The 21,499-nt window shown below is 63.2% G+C and overlaps 1 protein-coding gene across 1 annotated transcript in view; it reads right to left on the bottom strand.

The window, feature by feature from the left end:
- The window catches only part of IPO8 (importin 8), a 36,343-nt gene extending 16,585 nt beyond the window's left edge, over positions 1-19,758 (bottom strand). Inside the window, exons 1-17 of the mRNA XM_056107822.1 lie at positions 19,665-19,758; positions 16,010-16,091; positions 14,611-14,767; positions 13,997-14,155; positions 13,487-13,643; positions 12,633-12,722; positions 12,223-12,317; positions 10,133-10,217; positions 9,134-9,268; positions 8,961-9,060; positions 8,395-8,471; positions 8,131-8,247; positions 7,158-7,247; positions 6,159-6,324; positions 5,291-5,451; positions 4,188-4,313; positions 1,561-1,627 (exon numbers count right to left, since the gene is read on the bottom strand). Of these exons, the coding sequence (XP_055963797.1) occupies positions 1,561-1,627; positions 4,188-4,313; positions 5,291-5,451; positions 6,159-6,324; positions 7,158-7,247; positions 8,131-8,247; positions 8,395-8,471; positions 8,961-9,060; positions 9,134-9,268; positions 10,133-10,217; positions 12,223-12,317; positions 12,633-12,722; positions 13,487-13,643; positions 13,997-14,155; positions 14,611-14,767; positions 16,010-16,091; positions 19,665-19,748 (1,948 nt within the window). The 5' untranslated portion in view covers positions 19,749-19,758. The remainder of the gene's footprint in view (positions 1-1,560; positions 1,628-4,187; positions 4,314-5,290; positions 5,452-6,158; positions 6,325-7,157; positions 7,248-8,130; positions 8,248-8,394; positions 8,472-8,960; positions 9,061-9,133; positions 9,269-10,132; positions 10,218-12,222; positions 12,318-12,632; positions 12,723-13,486; positions 13,644-13,996; positions 14,156-14,610; positions 14,768-16,009; positions 16,092-19,664) is intronic.
- Positions 19,759-21,499: the final 1,741 nt, after the last annotated feature.

Below are 21,499 nucleotides of genomic sequence, written 5' to 3'. Positions count from 1 at the left end.
CAGCGGGGAGGGCGCTGTCTTGCACGCTACCAGCCCGGTTCAATCCCTGGCATCACGGGGGGTCCCCAAACGCCACTGCCAGAGCACCGCCGGCTGCGGCCCAAAAACAAACCGGAAGAAGAAAGTCACACGTTCTTACTGGATAATGAAATTATTTCTTAAAAAAAAAAAGTAAATCTCTGTCCTTAATAGAACTGGGGCCAGAATGACAATACGGGTAGGGGGGCGGGTGGGGGGGGTTGCCTTGCAAGGAGCCAACCAGGGTTCAAACCCAGCATCCCACATGGTCCCAAAGCACTGCCAGGAGTGATTCCTGAACACAGCTGGGTGCTTTGCTCGAGCGAGCCCAGTAACATCTCCATTGCGAGATTTGTTGTTACTGTGTTTGGCATATTAAATGCACCAAGGGGAGCTTGCCAGGCTTTGCCATGCGGGCGAGATACTCTCAGTAGCTTGCCGGGCTCTCCGAGAGGGGCGGAGGAATCAAACCCGGCTCAGCCAGGTCAGCTGCATGCAAGGCAAACACCCTTCCACTGTGCTATCATTCCAGCCCAACTCTAAATAAAGTGCAATAAGAACTTTTTTTAAAAGTACAATTCAAAGAGTGGGGGCCAGAGAGATAGTGCAGTGGGCAGGGCGCTTGCATCTGCACCCACCAACTGGGATTCAACCCCCAGCACCCATGTGGTCCCCGAGCACTGCCAGGAGTGATTCCTGAGTGCAGAGCCAGGAGTAACCCCTGCACGTAGCCAGGTGTGGCCTGCCCACACCCCTCCCCTCCCCACAAAAAAATCCCAAGACCAGGGTCAGGGATGCTGGTTGGTGGTAAGGACACTCCCTCCCTACAGGAGGCTCTGGGTTCGATCCCCACACAGGGCAAAAAGCCCGAGACCAAACGCCTTTTCAAAATGAGTTTCTTGTTAACCTTATTTTAGTTTTGTTTTTTCACCACACCTGGCGGGCTCAGGGCTTACCCCTGGCTCTGTGCTCAGCCATTATTCCTGGAGGTGCTCAGGGCTTACCCCTGGCTCTGTGCTCAGCCATTATTCCTGGAGGTGCTCAGGGCTTACCCCTGGCTCTGTGCTCAGCCATTATTCCTGGAGGTGCTCAGGGGACCACACAGTGCTGGGGATCAAACCCAGGTCAGCTGCTTGGAAGGCAAACTTCCTATCTCTGGCCCCAAACCAGAAATTCCTAGCGGGACACACTTTCATGGAGAGATGAGAACATCATCTGCCCCTGCCCAGCAGAAAGTGAATACAAAGTCCAAAGAGAACGGGAGTGCCCTGGCTCAGAAGTGCCGGCCCGAGGAAGGAATGCTCCAAGGTCACCACATTAATGGGGCCAGAGCGAAAGGACAGCGGGGAGGGCACTTGCCTTGCACGCGGCCAACCCAGGTTTGATCCCCGGCACCCCATAGGGTCCCCCAAACCCCAGCAGGAGTGGATGCGTGATTGCCATCAGGAGTGACCCTGAGTACCACTGAGTGTAAACCCCCCTCAAAAAAAAAAAAAAACCCTCACTCCTCACTCTACCTTTTCACACACCCCTCGAACTCACCGATCACGTGTTTCTGCAGCACCAGATCGATGATGCGTAAGCAGATGTTCTCCAGCTGCTGTGTCACCTGCAGACGAACATAAAAGTCTTCCATTTAAAATTCCTCATGATAGGGGGCTGGAGCGACGGCACAGTGGGTAGGGCGTTTGCCTTGCACACAGCCAACATGGCCAACCCGGGTTCGATTCCCAGCATCCCATAGGGTCCCCCAAGCACTGCCAGGAGTAATTCCTGAGTGCATGAGCCAGGAGTAACCCCTGAGCATTGCCAGGCGTGACCCAAAAAGCAAAAAAAAATGAAGTAAAATAAATTCATCATGGTAAGCCTCAGGCTTAAAACCAGACCTGAGAGGCGACACGGACAAGGCTACAGCTCACGTGGTGGGGCTGAACGTGACGGACACAGAAAGCCCCGCGGCGGCCAGATGGCAAGTTACACCGGCGCCTCCCACGCCCTTCAGAGAAGCCGTGGCCTGCACCGCACCCTGGACCTCGTGCCCGGATAGAACACGAGCAGAGCAAAGATCTTGGGAGGACGATCTGAGCTGTGAAAAGCACGAGAAGACATAAAAGGAATCCATGTGTGCCCCCCCCCCGAGTTTAGAATGACCTGAAGTCCAGTCATGAGAGCCAGTCCCTGGAGCCCCGCATTCGATTCCCACTAACGCACTTTGTAACGGGACAGTGGGAGCCAGAGATAAGCAGAAAACTGAGACGGTTTCTAACGGCTTCACAGAGATCATCGCGTCCCCGGTGGGTGAAATCCAACCAAATGGGGAGGGCAGAGGCCTCGCAAGAGAGCCCCAGGGACGTGAGCTCGACACTGGGGGCACGGGAGGGGGCCGCGCTCTGCGGGGTCTGCAGTGGGGGTGTGGGGAGGGGGAGAGAAGCCGGAGGACTCGCTCCTCCCCCCACCACCATACACAGCACGGGGGCGCCGGGACTGGAAACCGAGGAAGCTCTATGCCTTGAGTCAGGAGATTTCAGTAAATCACCCGCTGAGTCTGCTCTGTTCCGGCCTTCCCGCCACAAAACAGCCTCCCGAGCACGCGTGGGCAGCAGCCGCTCTGGTCTCCTCAAACCCAGCACGCACTGGGCAGGCGGGAGCGAGAGCAGGGACAGCCCCGTAGGAACACCCCGTGTCCCTTGCCCAAAAAACGCCTGTTCTCTGAGGAACCAGCCGCTTCAACCAGGGCGTGAAAGTGAAAACCAGCCGTGGGAATAAAGATCCACACTATGCTTCCAGGACAGCCACGAAGAGCCTGGCAGGGCGAAGAGGCACCGTGGGCAGGCGCTTGGCTCCCACAGGCTGACCCGGGCTCCAGCCAGGAGCCACCCCTGAGCACGGCCAGGTGTGGCCCCAAAGCTACTAGCCAGAATAATAGTACCTCTACCACTATCCTCCCCTTGTTCATCAATTTGCTGGAGCAGACCCAGTAACATTGTGAAACTTGTTACTGTGTTTGGCATATCGAGTACGGCACGGGGAGCTTGCCAGGCTTTGCCGTGCGGGCGAGATACTCTCAGTAGCTTGCCGGGCTCTCTGAGAGGGGCAGAGGAATCGAACTCGGGTCGGCCAGGTTGCCTGCATGCAAGGCAAACACCTACCTGCTGTGCTATCACTCCAGCCCAATAATAATAGTAATGATGATAATCTGGCCTTCCGCTGGACAGACAACACAAGGAGCTTGCCTCGCACACAGCTGACCCTGGCTCAGTCCCCAGCACCCCACCTCGGGTAATCCCTGAGCACAGAGCCAGGAGTCAGCCCTCCCCGCAAAACTAGAAAAATTTAAGAATCTAGCTTTCTTGGGAGCAGAGCACCACTGAGTACAGTGGGTAGGGCGTTTGCCTTGCAGGCGGTGACCTCAGTTTGACGCCAGGCATCCTCTATGGTCCCCCAGGCCCACCGGGAATAATCTCTATGTGCAGAGCCAGGAGTGACCCTTGAGCACCGCCAGGTGTAGCCCAAAAACTGAGAAAAATAAAAAAAGAGAGAGAGCGAGAAAGGATCTAGAATCTAGCCGCCTTCCACTGGTGTGCAATAAACATGGGACAAATCAACAGCCTCAGGGTCTGACGGGTCATTCCAAAAGTCAGCAGCACCGTCAGGCACCACTAGGGCAGGCCTGGTCAGCGGGCACCCCTCGGGGAGGTCTGTGGAGGCCGAGTGGGGCGGGCGGGGTCACATCACGGCACCTGCAGGCTCAGGTGTGCAAGGCGCTGGCTAGTGTCCACGTGCGGGTCCCTGGACGCCGTCTAGGCCTGGCTGTCCTCCCCTGCAGGAGCCTCGATCGGCTGCCAGAGGCCCTTCAGAAATGCCTGCACAGTGCTCGGCCCAACAGTGCTCCGGGGGCCAAGGCTGGAAAACGCTCTGTGGCTCCTCCCTCCGGGCCCAGCGCCTGTGACAAGGGCCTGTCCCGTGGTCCCCCCCGAACCTCAGAAACTCACGGCCGCAGCCGAACTCAGCACGAAGGCCGCGAGCCACCTGCCAGGCGCGTTACTCTCCCTCTACGCCTGGCGGGAAACTCTAACCCTGGCACGGTGACGAAGGACGCTCTCTGCCCACCGCCCGCCTGAGCCACGTCAGCGGGGAGACGGCAAGGACAAAGGAAAGGACGCAGGCACCTCCTGGTGATCCTCCACGACCGTCAAGATGGTGTCGATGGTGTGCAGCACCCCCATGGCCATCACCGTCTTGTCCTCGATGTCTTCGTACTCGTCGCTCTGGAGGACTTTGCCGAATATCTCAGCCTGCGGAGACGATGCATGTGTCCGGCACAGGCCAGCAATGCCACACGCCTGACCCAGGCTCCCAGACGAGGAACCAGACGTGGCTTAAGGCGGTGGCCCTTAAGCCACCACCCCCACCTCCAGGCGCTACAGCGAGATACTATTTGCCAGGCAACGGGGAGAGCAGATACTTTGTAACTAAACGAACCCAAGTCTCAGACACTGAAACGGGGGCGCTGAGGTTCAAGTGGAAAATTTAACAGGTCTGGGAGACAAAGGCAGGGAATTGTCTAAGAAAATGAAACAGGAGCTTGATTGATAGTACAGCTGGGAGGGCCTTTGCCCTGCCTGCGCGGACCAGGGTTTAATCCCCGGCATCCCGTAGGGTCCCCCGAGCACCGCCAGGAGTGATTCCTGAGTGCAGAGCCAGGAGGAATCCCTGAACATCAAACGGTTGACCCAAAAACGGAAGGAAGGAAGGAAGGAAGGAAGGAAGGAAGGAAGGAAGGAAGGAAGGGAGGAAGGCAGGGAGGGAGGGAGGGAGGGAGAGAGGGAGGGAGGGAGGGAGGGAGGGAGGGAGGGAAGCACGAAGGGAGGGAGAGAGGTTGGGAGGAAGAAAGGAAGGTGAAGGAAGGAAAAGGAAGGAAGGAAGGGAGGGAGGGCAAGAAGGAAGGAAGGAAGGGAGGGAGGGAGGGAGGGAGGGAGGGAGGAACAACACATATAATAAGCACCCCGGCCCAGCTGCACAGAACCACAGCAGAGGGGAAACAGCAGTGAGACGTCCAGGGAGGGACAGACAGACACCGGCCAAGCCCAGGGATCTGAGGCAGAGTGAGAAGCCCAAGCCCGACAGTGCTCGGAGACCATGAGGTCGCGACTCCGAGGGGCCGCCCCGCCGGTGCAGACTCCAGGGCAGCTACGCAGTGCGCCTGCCGACCACCCACCCTCCACCCCGGCCCCCGACTGTCTCCCCCGGCCTGGAGGCGGCCGTTGCGCACCAGGTGCTGCGTCATGTCCACGGCGATGGCGGCCACCTCCTGGCTGTACTCGCAGATGAGCTTCTGGATGACGTTGGTCACGTCGTCATTCTCCGTCTCCCGGACGATGTGCAGCAGCTCCTGCATCACGGCCCGCACGTGCGGCTTCATGAAGTCCTTGGCTGTGGTGACAGCGTCCGTGAGGGCTGGGGGAGGGGGCAGGGCCGGGCCAGGGGACAGTGGCCCCGTCCCCTCGGCCGGCCCCACCCCAGCCTCCTTCCTGACCTCAAGGGCGTCCCCGAGAAACTCCAGCACCACGCCCCGCCAACGTGAAGGACGTGGGGACACGGGTTCGAGCACACACCCGCCGCGCCCTCCACAGCAACTGCCCCCAGGGTATGGCTCCCAGGGACGGGACAGAACCGTCCCCCCCCCCACACACACAGACAAACGGGGCCCCGGGGAGCCGGCACCCTCACCAGACCCAGAACCTACAGCTGGACCTGAGAAGGTGTCAGGCGGGCAGGGCGGGGACTCCTCGTCGGAGCCGGGCCAGGGGGACCCCAGGGCGAGCGGGACCCCAGGCACGGGGCTGAGAGGTGCCGATGAGCTCCCTGACCTACGTCTGCCCCAGCAGGCGGCCAGCACCAGCGCCCGAGACAGCAGAACGACCCCCAACACCCGCAGGCAAGAGGGAAACACCAGCTCCGCACTCGGCCAACCCGGGCCCACCCCACGGTCCCCCACCAGGAGGGACCCGAGCCCAGGACAGGAGGAAGCCCGGGGCACCGCCAGGTGTGGCCAAGCCCTCGCCCCACCCCCCACCCAGCAACTGCAGGCCTGAGCCGTGACCCCCGTCCCGGCGCCAGCCTGGGGGCGCCCGCCTCACCCTGCGGCTGGTTGGAGATGAGCGAGCGGAGGGCCAGTGCGGCCTCCACCTTCACGGGCATCTCCTTGTCCTCCGTGAGGCTCTTCTTGGCCAGCTCCACGGCGTGGCGGAGGTTGAGCTCGTTGTGAAACTTGAGCGAGCTGAAGGCATGCAGCACCCAGCAGGCCTGTGGCGAGAGGTGGGGGGGGTCGGTTCTGGCTGGCTTGGGGGAGCTTTTCCTTTTGGAGATCAGCTGGCCCTAGTCTCTAGCTTCTGGACTGTCCCGTTTCCCCGGGAAAGAAAGGTCCTTTTGTGAGGTGACATTTTTCCCCCGCTGGGAATAACCAGCCCAGACTTAAGAGCCTCTGGGAAAACGAGCCCCTTCCCATGCTCCCGATCTCACTGTAGTGATCCACAATTAACCAAACAGCCAAGGTGTGGGATGTACCCCCCTCCCCGGGGAAACGAACGGAACATCGTTGCCCCTTCACTAGCCACTTGGAAACCCCTCGGGCTGCCCAGGGCTCCGGCCCACAGCTCTGGTCTCTCTGCTTTGAATTCGACTTACGTGGCCAGGAGGGACATTCTAATTTATTTCATCCCGCCACAAGCCGAGCGATAAAAAGTCCATTTACTCAAAAACGTTTCCCGCGATCCCATCTTAGTAACGAAGAAGTCACGGACCCGATGCTGGGCTCAGTGAGCGGGGGTGTGGGGAGGGGGTGGCGGGCTGCCTTCCACCAGCAGCCCTGTGGCCCCTGACCCTCACCCACGGGACCAAGTGACCCCTTAGCACCACCAGGTGTGGCCCCAAAACAAAACCAACGGGGACTGGAGGGACAGCATTGCCCTGCAGGTGGCCGACCCGGGTTCGATCCCCGGCAGCCCGCATGGTCCCCCAAGCCCACCAGGAGTGATTCCTCGATGCAGCACAGAGCCGGGTGTAAGCCCTGAGCACTGCCGGGTGTGGCCAAAGACACAAACCGCCAACAGGCAGGAACCGACCCCCGGCCCACGCACCCTGGCTCTGAGGTAGCCCAGGTCGGACAGCACCAGCGGGAAGACATGCGTCTGCAGCAGCGGCTCCATCTGGTCCTTGAACACGCTCTTCTGAGGGGCAGAGACAAGCGAGCGTCAGCAGGGACCCGCCCAGCCCAACCCCGAGGTCTGCCGGGTTTGCGGGGTTTGGCCGGTCCCGGCTCTGCACGGGGGCTGGAGCCCAGGCCAGCCCGAGCCGGGCCCACTCCCTGCCCACGGCACCGCCTCTCGGCCCTGGGGGCTCCCAGCTCGACCCCGATCCCCACATCCTGTGGCCCCCAAACGAAAATGAACGACGACGGGGGGGGGGGGGAGGGTCAGGGACAGCCGGGGGCCGGGGCAGGAATAATCCCGGGCACCACGGGACACCGAGTTAAGCTCCAGAACTCGCAGGCCGGTGCCGACTCCCCAGGCCCCAGAGCGCTGCCCGGGACAGCGCCGTGGGTCCCCCTTATCACATCCCCCTTCTGACGGCGCCACGCTGACAGGGGAGCAGACGCAGAGTCGCCAAGGCGGGCGGGAGCACCGCTGGCGCCCGGTCCATGGTGCCACCTCAGGGGGCAAAGATGGGGAGCCCCAGGGTCAATGCAGCCACCTCACGGTCCTCCCAGGGACGGCGGGGAGCACCAAGCGTTCAGGAGCAGCAGCCCAGCACCACTGGGCGTGGCCCCGACCGGGAGGGTGCCCCCAGTCCTGTGGGCTGGGCTCCATCCCACCAGGCCACATGGCCAGACTCTTCGGAAAGAAGCAGAGGCCAGCAGTGACCACGGGGCCAGACAAGAGCACAGCGGGGAGGGCACTTGCCTTGCGCATGGCTGGCCGGGTCCCCTCCCCAGCATCCGTCACGGACCCCGAGCCCCCGGCGTCGGCCGAGTGCGGAGGCAGGAGCGAGCCCGGCACCGAGGGCGGCCCCAGACGCAGACCCACCACCGCCAGACAGCAGCGAGCGCCTCACCTTCAGGAGAATGTCGGCCAGCGAGCCGATGACGTGCAGGGCCCCGTCCTTCTTACGGGGGTCATAGTTGGGGTCCGTGAGGATCTGGTAGCAGAAGGCCATCATTTTCGGCAGCACCTAGAGAGAAGGAATCCAACGGTAAACCCCCGCCACGGCTCCATCGAGCACGTCCAGAGAGCAAAGACCGTGTTCCCAGGGCAGGGACAGAGCGGGGGTCAGTCCTGCTGACATGACCCCCACGGGTAGGCCCCAGGTCCCAGGTACCTCCTTCCTCTTCTTGGCGGCCGTGTAGAGCAGGGTCTGGGCTGCGGTGGTCGGGGAGGCGTAGTCCTCAAAGATATCTGCGGAGGGAGGTGACCTGAGGCCACAGAAGGGCCCGAAACCCCTGTCCCTGTGGGAGCCCAGAAAAGGGTCCCAAACCCCCGTTCTCGAGGGGGCCCAGAAAAGGGTCCCGGAACCCCCGCCTCCGAGGTAGAGGGCAACTGAACCAGGAGCTGCTCAAACGTGCTGAACTCAGGGCCCTCCCTGACCAGGACCCACCCACCCACCCTACAGGGCCCCTGAAGATATGGGCCAGAACTGCTGGGGGGCTCGGGGGGAGACCCCCACAGGGGTGAGCCTGGGGCTTTTCTTCTCCCCACCCAGCGGGAAAGCAAGCTCAGGAGTGTGGAGCCCACCCCACACAGAGCGGGGGGCGCGGTGACACCCAGGACGGGGCAGGGGACACAGAGACACCCGCACACAGAACAGGGGGATGGTGATGCCCGGGACAGGGCAGGGGCCGCAGTGACACCTGGATAGGGCAGGGGCGTGGTGCCACCCCCCCTTACCGAACTTCATGCGGATGTACTCGTAGGGATCTTCCTGCCACAGCTCCTCGTCCTCGTCCTTGTAGCACATCACGGAGAAGATGACGTCCTCGGAGATGTTCTGGGGGACGAGAAGGGGCCACGCTCGTCCCAAACCCGCGCCCTCCCGGCCGCCCTCCCGGCCCGCGACCTGCCTGCATGTGCGGCTTCATGTGCTTCCAGGTCACGGGGTGCACGACGCCCTGGTTGAGGAAGTTGAGCGTCTGCTGCAGCACGCGGGGCGTCACGTACTCCTTCCGCCGGTACTGCTCCAGGATCTTCAGCAGCACCTGCGACGGCGGGCGCGCTGCAGACCCCAGGGCCCGAGCCCCCACCCCCACCCCAGACGCCCCTCCGGCCCCCTCCCGCCCGCTCCCACCCCGACCGGACCCCCAGGCCCCGTCTCCAGGCACGGGCGGCTCAGCCAAGGCAGGCAGGAAGCACGCTCGCCGCAGACCCCACCCGACCTGACATCGGGGGGCTCACATCTGGGCACACAGGGCGCAGGGAGAGGGGCACAGGGAGGACTGTCTCCTGTACCCCTGGACTGTCGCCTGTACCCCTGGACTGTCTCTCTGTCTCCCTTTGTAGTTTTTAAACACTGACATCAACTTGGACTGTCTTTCAAAAACTCTGATTTTCACTGCACAGAACAGTTCCCAAAGACACTAAGAAATAGATAAGCCTGGCATGTGTGTGCATACACACATGTTTTGCCAGGAATCAAACCCAGCACCTCACACATGCAAAGCCAGACGACGCTGAGCCCATTCCAACAGCCTGAACCCAACCGTGACCTCATCTCCTGAAACCACCGACGTCGTGTTACACGAACCAGCGGCATGAAAGTCTAGAGCAATAGCTAGAGTGGGTGGGGCCTTGCCTCACACCTGGCAGACCCGGGTTCGAGCCCGAGTCTGTCTCCAGCTGGCCCCCGAGCACCACCCGGAGTGATCCCTGGGCACAGAGCCAGAAACAGCCCTGACACGGCCAGGTATGGTCCAAACCAAAAACACGGTAAAATAAAAAGCGCTTTCAACACGACTGCGGGGCCCAGAGAAACACTGGGAGGGACCCCGAGGCCACGGCTAAGGACAGAATTGACGGCGACATTTGGCAGCAGCCACCGAGTTTACAAGCATCACGGGTATTACCTGCTGAATCCCGACTGCGTACGTTTTCAAGAAGAACTCAGAAAACTCGAAGTATTCTTTTGTGACATTTCCTGGGCTTCCATATCTTAAAACACAAGGGGAAAACACTGTAAATTTTAAAAACAAAGTGTCGGGCCGGAGTGGGGGTTGGGGGTTAATGGGGAGAGACGGGGGAGAAGGGCAGGAGACGTCCCTTCCCACAGCCCCAAGTGAGGCCAGCGATGCCCAACTCTGGGCTGTGCCCAGCCCCAGCCCAGGCCACTGGCCAAGCCCACGGCACTCCTGTGGCCCAACACTCGAGACAGTGCCCGACGGCCATGAAGAAGGGCAGGCGAGGGCCGCCCGGCTCGAGAGTGACCTCCACCCTGCGGCCACTCATCAACACCTAAGCACTGGAACTCCAACAGGGAGACAGCACAGTGGGGAGGGCTCTGGCCTGGCACGCGGCCGACCCAGGTTCTACCCCCTGCCCCCCAGAGGGTCCCCCGAGACCGCCAGGAGTCACTCCTGAGTCAGAGCCAGGAGTAAGCCTGAGCAATGAGAGGCGTGGCCAGAAAAATAAAAGAATAAAATTTAGAAAAATAATTACAGTCAAGTGGGAACTAAACAGGAAAGCAGAAACTACAGAAACGAAGTTGATGCACAACACTTAACTGAAAATAAAACACAGAAATAAAAGTGGAACAGTGGCCAGGGAGGCAGCTGGAGGGCCCACTCCGCATGCAGGGGCTGCAGGCTCGGTTCTGATTTCCACAGCCCCGCCCACACACTCCTCCCCCACCCAGCCCACACCCCCACGTCCCTCCCCCACCCCAACACGTGGGGAGAGTCTCTGGGCACTGCTGGTCGTGACGCCAAACCAACTGGTGAAATTTTTTTTTCCCTTTATTTTATTTTATTTTTTTTTACAGTTGTAGATTACTGGTGAAATTTTAAGTTTGAAAAATTATAGGAAACTGTTTCAAATGTAGAAAAATGAAACATGGAACATCAAAATACAGAAAGGTTGAGGCAGTAAATATAAAAGTTAAACTAATGTAGGAAACAAAACTGAAATATGAACGTTGAAAAAAACAATGAAATACAATATTGTGAGAAAATATCAAGACAAAAAAAATAGGAAATGAACAAAATCAAACATAAGAAGGAAAATACAGTGGAGTTCATGCATGCCCAAGTCGATCAGCTGATCAGCATTCAGTGGCTGAATAAATAGCAGAACTCCTACATTAAAAAAGTAAAGTAAAGTAAAGGCCCGCCCGTCATTCATCGATTTGCTCGAGCGGGCCCAGTAACGTCTCCATTGGAGACTTTGTTGTTACTGTGTCTGGCATATCGAATACTCTCGGTAGCTTGCCGGGCTCTCCGAGAGGGGTGGAGGAATCGAACTCGGGTCGGCCATGTTGGCTGCGTGCAAGGCAAACGCCCTACATACAGAAAATTAAAATACCCTTTAAAGCAAAACATAAAGAATAAATAAAGTTATAAAATACAGGGAACGATTATTTTGGGGGGCTTTGGCCACGTCCGGTGGGACTCAGGGCTCCCCGCGAGGTGCCCAGGACGGGTCTGATCTGCCACGTGCAAGGCAAGAGCCCGAACCCTGCACCATCGCCCTGGCCCGAAGGCAAAATACAGAAAGCCAAAGAAAAGTCAAAACAGGGGCAAGGAGCTCCAAAGGCTGGAGCGGTTCCAGCGCCCTCAGGGGCCCGGGCGACTCCAGGGCCACCGGCTCTCGCCCCGCACTGCCCACTCCCCACATGGCCAGCTGAGCACAGCGTCAGGAGCAGCACCCGAGCACAGTGCAGGGAGCAACGGCCGAGCACAGTGCCAGGAGTAGCGGCCGAGCACAATGCCAGGAGCAACAGCCGAGCACAGCCCCAGGAGCAGTGGCAGAGCCCAGAACACCGAGACCCACCCAGGGCCGAGACTAGCCAGGAACAGCTCAAACGCCTTTGGACCCTGAGCAGGAACTCCTGGGGTCAAACACTTTTCCCAGCCTCCACAGGGCCTCCCATTCCCAGAGCCGCACTGTCCCCGGGTCCTTTATGAGGGGGAAACGCCCGTGCCCTCGAGGCCCATGCAGTTACCGTTCGAACAGGCGGGCCACGATGTGCAGGGCCCACTTCTTACACTTCCACCAGACCAGCTCGGGCCGGTCGTCCTCGTCCAGCTGCAGCGTCTCCTGGAGGGACAGAGACGCTGACCCCCGGCTCGGCCGCCAGAGCGGAGCGGACCCCGCGAGCCCCGGCCCCGTGCGCGCCCCCAGCCCCAAAGGCTGCCAAGAGGGAAGGTGAAAACCCCAGACAGCGCGTTCCCGGGAGAAACTCAGGACCGAGGTGTCACAAGCTGGCAGACCACAGAGCTCAGGGCTCCAGTGGGTCGGCTGTCCCGTGGGTGGGAGACAGCAGGCGAGCGGGGCCCCGGCACCTCAGCAGCCCCCTCCCCCCGACGGCTCCGCCCCCCAGCACATCAGCCCTCGGGCAGCGCCCAGCCTCACAGGAGGAACCGTCCTGTCGATGATGGTGCGGAAGATCTCCATCCACGCGGTCATGGTCTGGTTGCTGACCAGCTGCAGCGGCAGGGCGTACTGGGAACGGAGCCGGCCGTCAGCCCCGCAGCACACAGACACCCCCACCCCGCCCTGCCCGCACCACAGGAGGCCGAGCAGGCTCTTCACACTCGACCCACGTCCGCCCAGCTGTGCTGACGGCGCAGAACCCTGGAGTGCCTGGGACTGCTGGCGGCCGACTGGAGCGACCATGAGCGTCTGGCTGACGACACGGCAATTACGGCAGCTCCTGTTGCCGTGACCCACCTCCCAGCTTCAGCGGCCGGAGCACGGGGCAGGGGGGGGGGTCAAGACGTGTTTCACCAGGTCCCTGACCAGCCCGGCACGGCACGGGCACTGAGGCCCCCGGGACTGTTCCATGGACACGTCCAACACATGGTCCTTCCTGTCCAACATTCCCGGCCCTGTTCTACCGTGGCACCCACCCTGGACAGTACCCCTACGCCAAGCACCCCAAACTGCCCTGCGTCGCCCCGATCGGCAAGGGGCCATCTCCCATCTCTGCCTCCGAGGGCGAGGCCAGGGAGTGAGGGGCGCGAGGGAGGCGGCTCTGCTCGGGTTCGAGGGCACCCAGAGTCGACATGGTCCCAAGGGCGACGCGGGTACTTCCGAGCCGGCTTGTAAGAATCTGGCCAGCCTGGGGCTACTCGGGACTGCGGGCTCTGCTGGGCGCCGGCCCTCGGGGGCTCCTCAGACCAGGGCGGGCAGCACAGCACGCGTCTGCACGGGAGCCGACTCCGGGCACCTCCGTGGCCCGGCAGGGACGCGGGCGCTTGGCTTACCTGCACCAGCGCGTAGAAGATCTTCAGGATCTGCTTCTGCAGCAGCACAGAGTGGTGGGAGGGGTCGGGCAGCAGCTGCAGGACCTGGCGCTGGATGCGGGGCAGGAAGACCTGCATGGCGGCCAGCAGCGGCTCCCGCTCCTCCGCCTTCTTGTACCTGCGGGCCAGTGCGACCGTTGCGCCGGGAAGAAGCTCAGGGAACCCAGAACTATCTGTGCGCACAACTCCACAAAACATGCATCCCACCAGGGCGGGCCCCGGGTCCCCAGAGCAGGACCCCCAGACTGACCCCCACACCAGGCCCCGGGTCTCCAGGGTGGGACCCCCAAACAGGACCCATGCCGGGCCCTGGGTCCCCAGAGCAGGACCCCCAGACTGGACCCCCATGCCGGGCCCTGGGTCCCTGGAGCAGGACCCCCAGATAGGAACCCCCACGCTGGGCCCCAGGTCCCCGGGACGGGACCACCAGGCAGGACCCCCACACCGGGCCCGTCCCCGGGCGGGACTCACTCGTATGTCTTCACCAGCTGGTAGAGGCACAGCAGGCTACCCATCCAGCTCCCACTGCTCTGCGCCTGCAGGTAGTGGTCGATCTTGTCCACCACCGCCGGCCAGTGGCCGGGGAAGTCGTGCTTGATGATGGCGCGGAGACACATGGTCAGCTGGACTCTACGGGGCGGACGGGAGAGCCCAGATGGAGTGCCCTAGTTGGACTTCTGAGCCCCTGACACCACCCGTGGATGCGGGGGCCAGAGGCAGCTCAGTCAGTGGCCGGCAGGTCTCCGCAGGGCCCCCGAGCCCCGAGCCGGACTGAGCCCCAGCAGGGCCACCCGAGGTCTGTGCCCCACGTGGCCACTGCGGGTCCGAGAGAGCAGCTCCACAGAGGACGAAACTAAAGCCTTTTGCAGAGGTTCAGACAACGCGCGGCCCGGGGTGCCCGGTGCCGTACTTCGCATCGGTCATCGGAGCAAAGCAGGTGGGGGCGGGATCCGCGCATACCACCACCCCGCCCTGGCCTGGCACCTGCCCATCTTGCTGGGTGCTGGGTCAGGCGGCGGCCAGCTCGGCTCCCACAGACAGGAGAGCAGGGCGGGCCCAGGCGCCCAGCCCCCCGCGGGCCGTACCTCACCAGGTCGGGAGAGCGGATGATGCCCTCCACGATGTTGTCGCGGATCTGCTGGCGGTCGTTCTCGTGGATGTTGAAGGGGAACAGCACCTCCCCGGGCGGCGGCTCGCGGTCCGGCCAGTACTGCGTCACCATGTTCTTCAGGTAGATGGCGGCTGAGGAGCAGGAGGACGGAGGACGACCCCTGCTTCGCTTGTACAACGACACCCACCCCCATGGCACCCACCCCGTGGCACCCAGCTCTGTGGGTCCCAGACTGTTCGAGTTCCTCAAGCTCCCCAGCAGGGCAACGCGGGAACCTCCCAGGGCCACGGGACAGGAAGGGGACAGGAAGGGGACCCTGGCAGGAAAACCAACTACCACACCCCACAGCCTTTAGTCTCCGGAGGAACGCGCCCTTGGTGGCAGAGCACAGCTCGCTCACCGGCTCAGGGCTCCCGACCCCAGGGGCAAAGACTGTTCCGGAGAACAAGTGGCCACAAACAGAGAATGTTCCTGAGAACAAGCGACCACAAGCAGAGAATGTTCTGGAGAATGAGCGGCCACGAGCAGAGAATGTTCCGGAGAACGAGCGGCCACGAGCAGAGAATGTTCTGGAGAACAAGTGGCCACGAGCAGAGAATGTTCCGGAGAACGAGCGGCCACGAGCAGAGAATGTTCTGGAGAACAAGTGGCCACGAGCAGAGAATGTTCTGGAGAACGAGCGGCCACGAGCAGAGAATGTTCTGGAGAATGAGTGGCCACACTGCCCCGTGGCAGAGCCCGTGCTTCCCACGGAGATGGCCGGCTCCTGGCATACGCTCTCCCTTGGGGCGACAGAGCACTCTGGACCAAGCCCTGACTCAGAGAACGCGGGTTCCCCAGCAGTGCTCGGGGCGGTGGTCCCAGATGGGGCCAAGTGTCATCACCACAGGGAAGCCCCCGTCCTCCTCACATGACTAACCCTGGTGAGGGCCAAGGACCCCCGAGGCGCTTGTTCTCTAACGCCGTGTCCCAGGTGCTGGGGTAGATCGAGCCCGCTCCAAGGACCGGGTGACTGACTGACCTGAGGCCCACGTCCTCTCCCTCCCCACTCTCAGGAAAGTGAGTAACTCGACCCACAAACCCAAGAAAAGGCAGAACCAAAGCAGACAATTGACAGAAAACGGAAACCCCCTCTCAGAACCCAATTTCCCTTCAGTGCAGATCAGCCTGGGGCTGTGGGCACGCGGCAGAGGGGGGCCCGTCCCCGGCACCCGGCCCACCTGGGCTCCATCCCCGCAGCCCAGAGCCCGGCAGCACCCGGAGAGAGCCGGCGGGGAGACGGGCACAGCCCAGGGGTGACCGGGAGCCAGAGTTACCACATCCACTCGCAGGCTGAGGAGACCCACGTCCACTCGCGGGCTCGGGCCACTCACCAGCCTGGCGCACCGGGAACTCCACATGATCAGAGACGATGATGCGGAGGAGACTGGGAGCGAAGTTGATGATCTTGTAGGACTGAAAAGACAAGAGAACGTCGGAGGGAACAAGGCCGGCCGGGTGACCAACCCCTGCCACCTGCCACCGAGTGTCCAACGGGCCACGTCAAAAACTAAAGACCCCTTGAAAGTCAAACTCCGTGAGGCAAGATGACAACTGCTGGAACAACTCAGATTTTAAAAGGGGACTCGGAGAGACCTGCCTGGCGGGCGCGCCCTGCCGCCGACCAACCGCGGGTCCCCAGAGCCGCCTCCCACCGCAGAGTCGGGCCCCACTGGCCGCTTCCCGGGCGCTGACCCTCCGCCCCACAAACCCTCAGGCCTGTCCTCTGCAAGCGAGACCCCTGCTGACTCTGAGTCCCAGGAGCGCGGCAGGAACTCCGGGCCGGGACAGGCCGCAGCCCCCTCACCTGTCTCCCGGGGGTGCCAGACCAGACCCCAATGGCCTTGGCGTCACTACGGGCGACACGGGGCCTGAAGACAGGCCCCAAGCCCTCTAGAGCCCGCACCAGGGTGACAGCCGCCACAGGAGGGGGGTCCACAGCGAGGAGACAGCGCACAGGGCAGGAGGGGCCTCACACACCAACACCCATGGCTGGTCCGAAGACCACTAGCTGTGGCCAAAACCCGGCACAGGGCCGCGGGCAGAGCAGACGTCTGAGGCGTGGGGGCTGCACTTCTCGCCCCTGGGTGCCCGTGCCAGTGCCCACCCCCTCACCCCTGCCCGCTGCCTGCACCCGGTGACAACCACCTCACCCCTGCCCGCTGCCCACCCTCCCACCCCTGCCTGATCTCCGCGCCCAGTGCTCACGCCCAAGCCTCAAGCTCTCCCTCTGCTGTGACAGATCCTCGGGGCCCCCTGTGCTGTGTGATGCGTGAGAGGCCTGGGCACCCCAATCCCCGCCCCCAGAGACGCAGGGACCGCCCCAAGCCCTGGGGGTGACCAACAAGCACCAGAAAGGTTTGGAGCCAGAAACAACGCAGCTGCAGCCACACCACAGCGTCTCGTGGGCCCGGAACGAGCCGCGCTTGGAGCTGTGGGGACTCAGAGAGCCTGACACGGCGGAGACGAGACACCACCTGCGTCCCCACCGGCCACGCTCGTGCACATGCTCACGGGCCTGGGGGGACGCGGTGACCAGCAGAGACGCCAGCGTGGGCCCGAGCGACAGCACAGCGGGGAGGGCTTTGCACGCGGGTTTGCCTTGCACGTGGCCGACCCGGGTTCCATCCCCGGCATCCCAGAGGGCCCCCCGAGCACCGCCAGGAGTGATTCCCGAGTGCATGAGCCAGGAGGAACCTCTGTGTATTGCCGGGCGTGACCAAAAAGCAACCGCTGTAGCACTGTCCTCCTGTTGTTCTTCAATTTGCTCAAGCGGGCCCAGTAACGTCTCCATGGTGAGACTTGTCGTCACTGTGTTTGGCAGATCGAATACACCACGGGGAGCTTGCCAGGCTTTTTTTTTTTTTTGCTTTTTTGGGTCACAGGGGTTACTCCTGGCTCATGCACTCAGGAATTACTTCTGGTGGCGCTCAGTGCTCAGGGGACCCTATGGGATGCTGGGGATCGAACCAGGGTCGGCCACGTGCAAGGCAGACGCCCTCCCCGCTGTGCTGTCACTCCAGCCCCGCTTGCCAGGCTTTGCCGTGCGGGAGATATACTCCCGGTAGCTTCCCGGGTTCTCCGAGAGGGGTGGGACCCAAAAGGCAAAAAAAAAAAATCAAAAACTAAAGCAGAGACTGCGGCCCGCCTGGGATGCCCCATGGGAGACTCGAGGTGGCTGGGGCTTAGATTCGCCGTGCCCAGGCAGTGCCAGCCAGGACGGCGGGGACACCTGTCCCACACGGCCCTGGGCACACGCTTCGTCACACGTGCACAGCCGCCCGCTCTCTGGCCCAACCCGCCACCTTCCAACCCCGCGTCCTCTCACCGGGCTGCCTCTGACTCACCGTGCCCATGTGGGGCCACAAGCTGCCAAGGAGACCGGGTGACGACTCCTGGCACGGAGACCCTCGGGCCGTCCTCCCGGAATGCCCACAGACCCGCCATGCCCCCATGGGACCCTCTGAGTCCTGCCCCACAGTGTGCAACCATGAGTCTGGAACCGGCACCTGCACGTGGCCCGGCACCAATGATGCTCACGGGAAAGTGCTCACAAAGGGAAAACGGAACCGCAGAGGCCCAGAGAGGGCAATGCGGGGAAGACTCTGCCCCTTCAGCACTTGAGGGAGAGTGGTCAGGACCCCAAAGACCTGCTCTGGGCGGGCTAGAGCAAGCCTGTCCCCAGAGCTGGCCTGAGGAGAGGCTCACCAGGCCACAGTCATCCAGACGCGCTTTCCGGAAGAGGCAGAGCTGGGGGCTGCATGTGCCCCCAACCTACAGTGTCCCGCAGGGTGGGTGGGCCTGACCTTCGACCCCGGCACCCCACAGGGTCCCCTGAGCACCAGGAGTGAGCCCTGAGCACCACCGGGTCTGGCCCGAAACAGACAGAAAAAAGGTGGCGGCAAGTGGCGGTGAGGGGCGCTGAGCCTGCTCCTGAAGGGGGCACAGCCCAGGGCAGGGGGTCCCGCTACAGCCCCAGGCAGGGAGCAGCTCCCCGAGGCCCCCAGAACCCGTCCCTCACCAGGTGTCCAGCCCACCAGAGAGGGCGTCGCCCGCTCCCCTCCAGGGCCTGCGAGGGCCCCAGGGCAGGCCACCCCTGGAGCTGGGGACCCCTCAACCTCAACTGCGTGTGTGGGGGGTGGGGCGTGGCGGGCAGGCGGGACTGACAGGGTCACTCCCCCAGCCCTGTCCCCAAAGCGGGGACTCCGAGGTGCGGGGCAGCGGACCCAGGTATGGGGATCCAGGACCATGAGGAGGGAAGGCAGGTGGGGGGGGGGGGTCGGGAGGGGGAACTGCAGGGGAAGGGCAGGGAGGGCCAGAGACCGTTGGGGAGGGGCAGGGACAGCAGGGGAAGGGAGGGCAGGGGAAGAGCCTGAGCTCCAGGGCTGCAGGGGGAGGGGCGGCAGGGCCTGAGCTGCAGGTGGCAGGGCAGGGAGTGGGTCCTGGTCAGCAGGGGCTGGGGCGGGAGGGGGTCCCGTGGCAGCAGGAGGGGGGCAAGGAGGGTCCGGGCCTGCGGGGGGAGGGGCGGGGCCCGCAGGGAGAGGATGGGGAGGCTGGGCCTGCAGGGGGAGGGTCTGGGAGAGCCAGGGCCTGCAGGAGCGGGGTGGGGAGAGTCAGGGAGGGCACTGCAGGGGAGGGGCGGGGAGGGGCGGCCTGCAGGGGAGGGGCAAGGAGGGCCGGGCCGCGCAGGCGAGAGTCGGGGAGGGGGGCAGGGCCTGCTGGGGAGGGTCCGAGGGCCAGGGGGCCCCCGCAGGGGAGGGGCAAGGAGGGTCAGGAGGGCCAGGCCCGGCCCGGAGGCCTAGCCGCCGCAGGGGAGGGTCGGGGAGGGTCGCGGAGGGCCGGGCCCCGCAGGGGAGGGGCGGGGAGAGCCAGGCCCTGCAGGCAGGGGGAGGGTCGGGGCGGCCGGGCCGCGGGGGGGGGGGGGGGGGGGGAGGGGGGCTCAGGCCCGCAGGGGAGGGGAGGGGAGGGGCGGGGGGGGCGGCCGCCCACCTGGTTGAGCTCGCTCTCGGCCGCCAGGCGCAGCTTGGGGTCGATGGTGCCCCGGAGCGCCTGCACGATGCGGTTGAGGTCCATCGGCCCGGCCGGCCCGCGCCCCGCTGCCCCCGCCGCCGCGCCCCTTCACCCCGCGGCCACCATCGCGGCCCGGCGGGAGGAGGAGGGACCGGGCGCGCGCCGCTTCCTCCCCGGCCGCGCGGGCGTGCCGCCGCCATGGCCGCGCCCGCCGGGGGCCGCCATGCCGCCGTACGGGCCGCGCCTCCGCGCGCCGCCATGCTGCCGTACGGCACGCGGCCGCGCCGGCCCCCGGGGGAGCGCGTGCTCCCGGCGCCTGCACGGGGGACGCTGCGCGCGCGGGGCCGCGGGGGCAGGAGGGGCGGCGCGGGCCGGGGGCGACGGCCACGCGGGGTCCTGCAGACCCCTGACCACGACGGGGCCCGGCGTCGTGCACCGCGGGGGAGGGGGCCCCGGGCCCGGGGGTGGGGAGCCGGGGCCAGGCCCGAGGGACTCGGGGCCTTTCTCGGTGGCCGGCGAGCGGGGGGTCGCGGCGCTGGCCCTTCCGGTCACAACCCAGACTGCGGGCGCTTGCAGGGGGGTCCCTGCTGCACGCTGGCCGGGGGACCCTGGGCGCAGCCAGCACTGCCCTAGGGAAGCCCCCCACCCCGGCCTCCCCCGGGCTTGCCCCCGCAGCCCCGTTCTCGACTGTTTTGCCAAGGGGGGCTGGGCACGGTCCCCTCCACGCGGGCCTGTGCTGTATGTCCCGGGTGGGCCCTCAGCCCCACCCCCCACCAGGTGCCAGCCCGCTGGCCGCTGCACTGACCGCATGGGGTTGAGAGAGACAGGCTGCGGTCAGGGGGGACCCAGGGTGGCCCTGGGCTCCAGAGAGCCTTTGGTTTCTCTCTTTAAGTGCTCTGTTTTGGGGCTGGAGCGACAGCACAGCGGGGAGGGCGTTTGCCTTGCTCGCGGCCAACCCGGGTTCGATTCCCAGCATCCCATAGGGTCCCCTGAGCACACCCAGGGGTAATTCCTAAGTGCAGAGCCAGGAGGGAGCAACCCCTGAGCATCACTGGGTGTGACCCAAAAAGCAAAAATAAATAAAAACCGCCAAGCTTTAAACAATAAATTTTAAAAATATATGCTGGGGCTGGAGAGATAGCACAGCGGGGAGGGTGTTTGCCTTGCACGCGGACAACCCGGGTTCGATTCCCAGCATCCCATATGGTACCCCGGAGCACCGCCAGGGGTAATTCCTGAGTGCAGAGCCAGGAGGAACCCCTGTGCATCCCGGGTGTGACCCAAAAAGCAAAAAAAAAAAAAAAAAAAAAAAGCTCTGTTTTGTTGGGGGTGGGGAGCACTGGGCCGGCTCAGGGCTGACCCCTGGCTCTGTGCTGAGGTCACTCCTGTGGGGCTTGGGGGACCATATGTGCTGGTGGGAATGAGCCAGGGTTGGCCTTGGCAACCAAGGCAGGCACCTTAACCCCTCTCCGCTAGGGCCCTCACTTGAAACGTTCAAACTACGAAATGTGGTCAGTATGTTTCAGTTCTGCCATCCTGAGACTCAGCATGAGTGTGTCCAGCCTGTCCCCGGGAGCACGCCCCAAGCCGCTGGATCTGACACCAGAAAAAGGTGTCTCACTCGCCACACGGTCTCCCCATGACCCCAAGGCAATGCTCCCGCTTTCAGGTGACTTGGAAACTGTTTGGGGTGCTCTGGAAATGTGCAGACATTCCTCCACCAACTCAACTTCACAGCCAGAAAGTAGCCCGGGATGAAGGTAATTGCCTTGCAGGGGGCGGACCTGGGTTCTATTCCTGACACTGTATGTGGA

The sequence above is a fragment of the Sorex fumeus genome, unplaced genomic scaffold (genome assembly GCF_029834395.1).
Source record: "Sorex fumeus unplaced genomic scaffold, SorFum_2.1 ptg000177l, whole genome shotgun sequence".
In the NCBI taxonomy this organism is placed as follows: domain Eukaryota; kingdom Metazoa; phylum Chordata; class Mammalia; order Eulipotyphla; family Soricidae; genus Sorex; species Sorex fumeus.
Note: the sequence above shows the minus strand (reverse complement) of the source record. Positions and strands in the feature narration are given on the sequence as shown.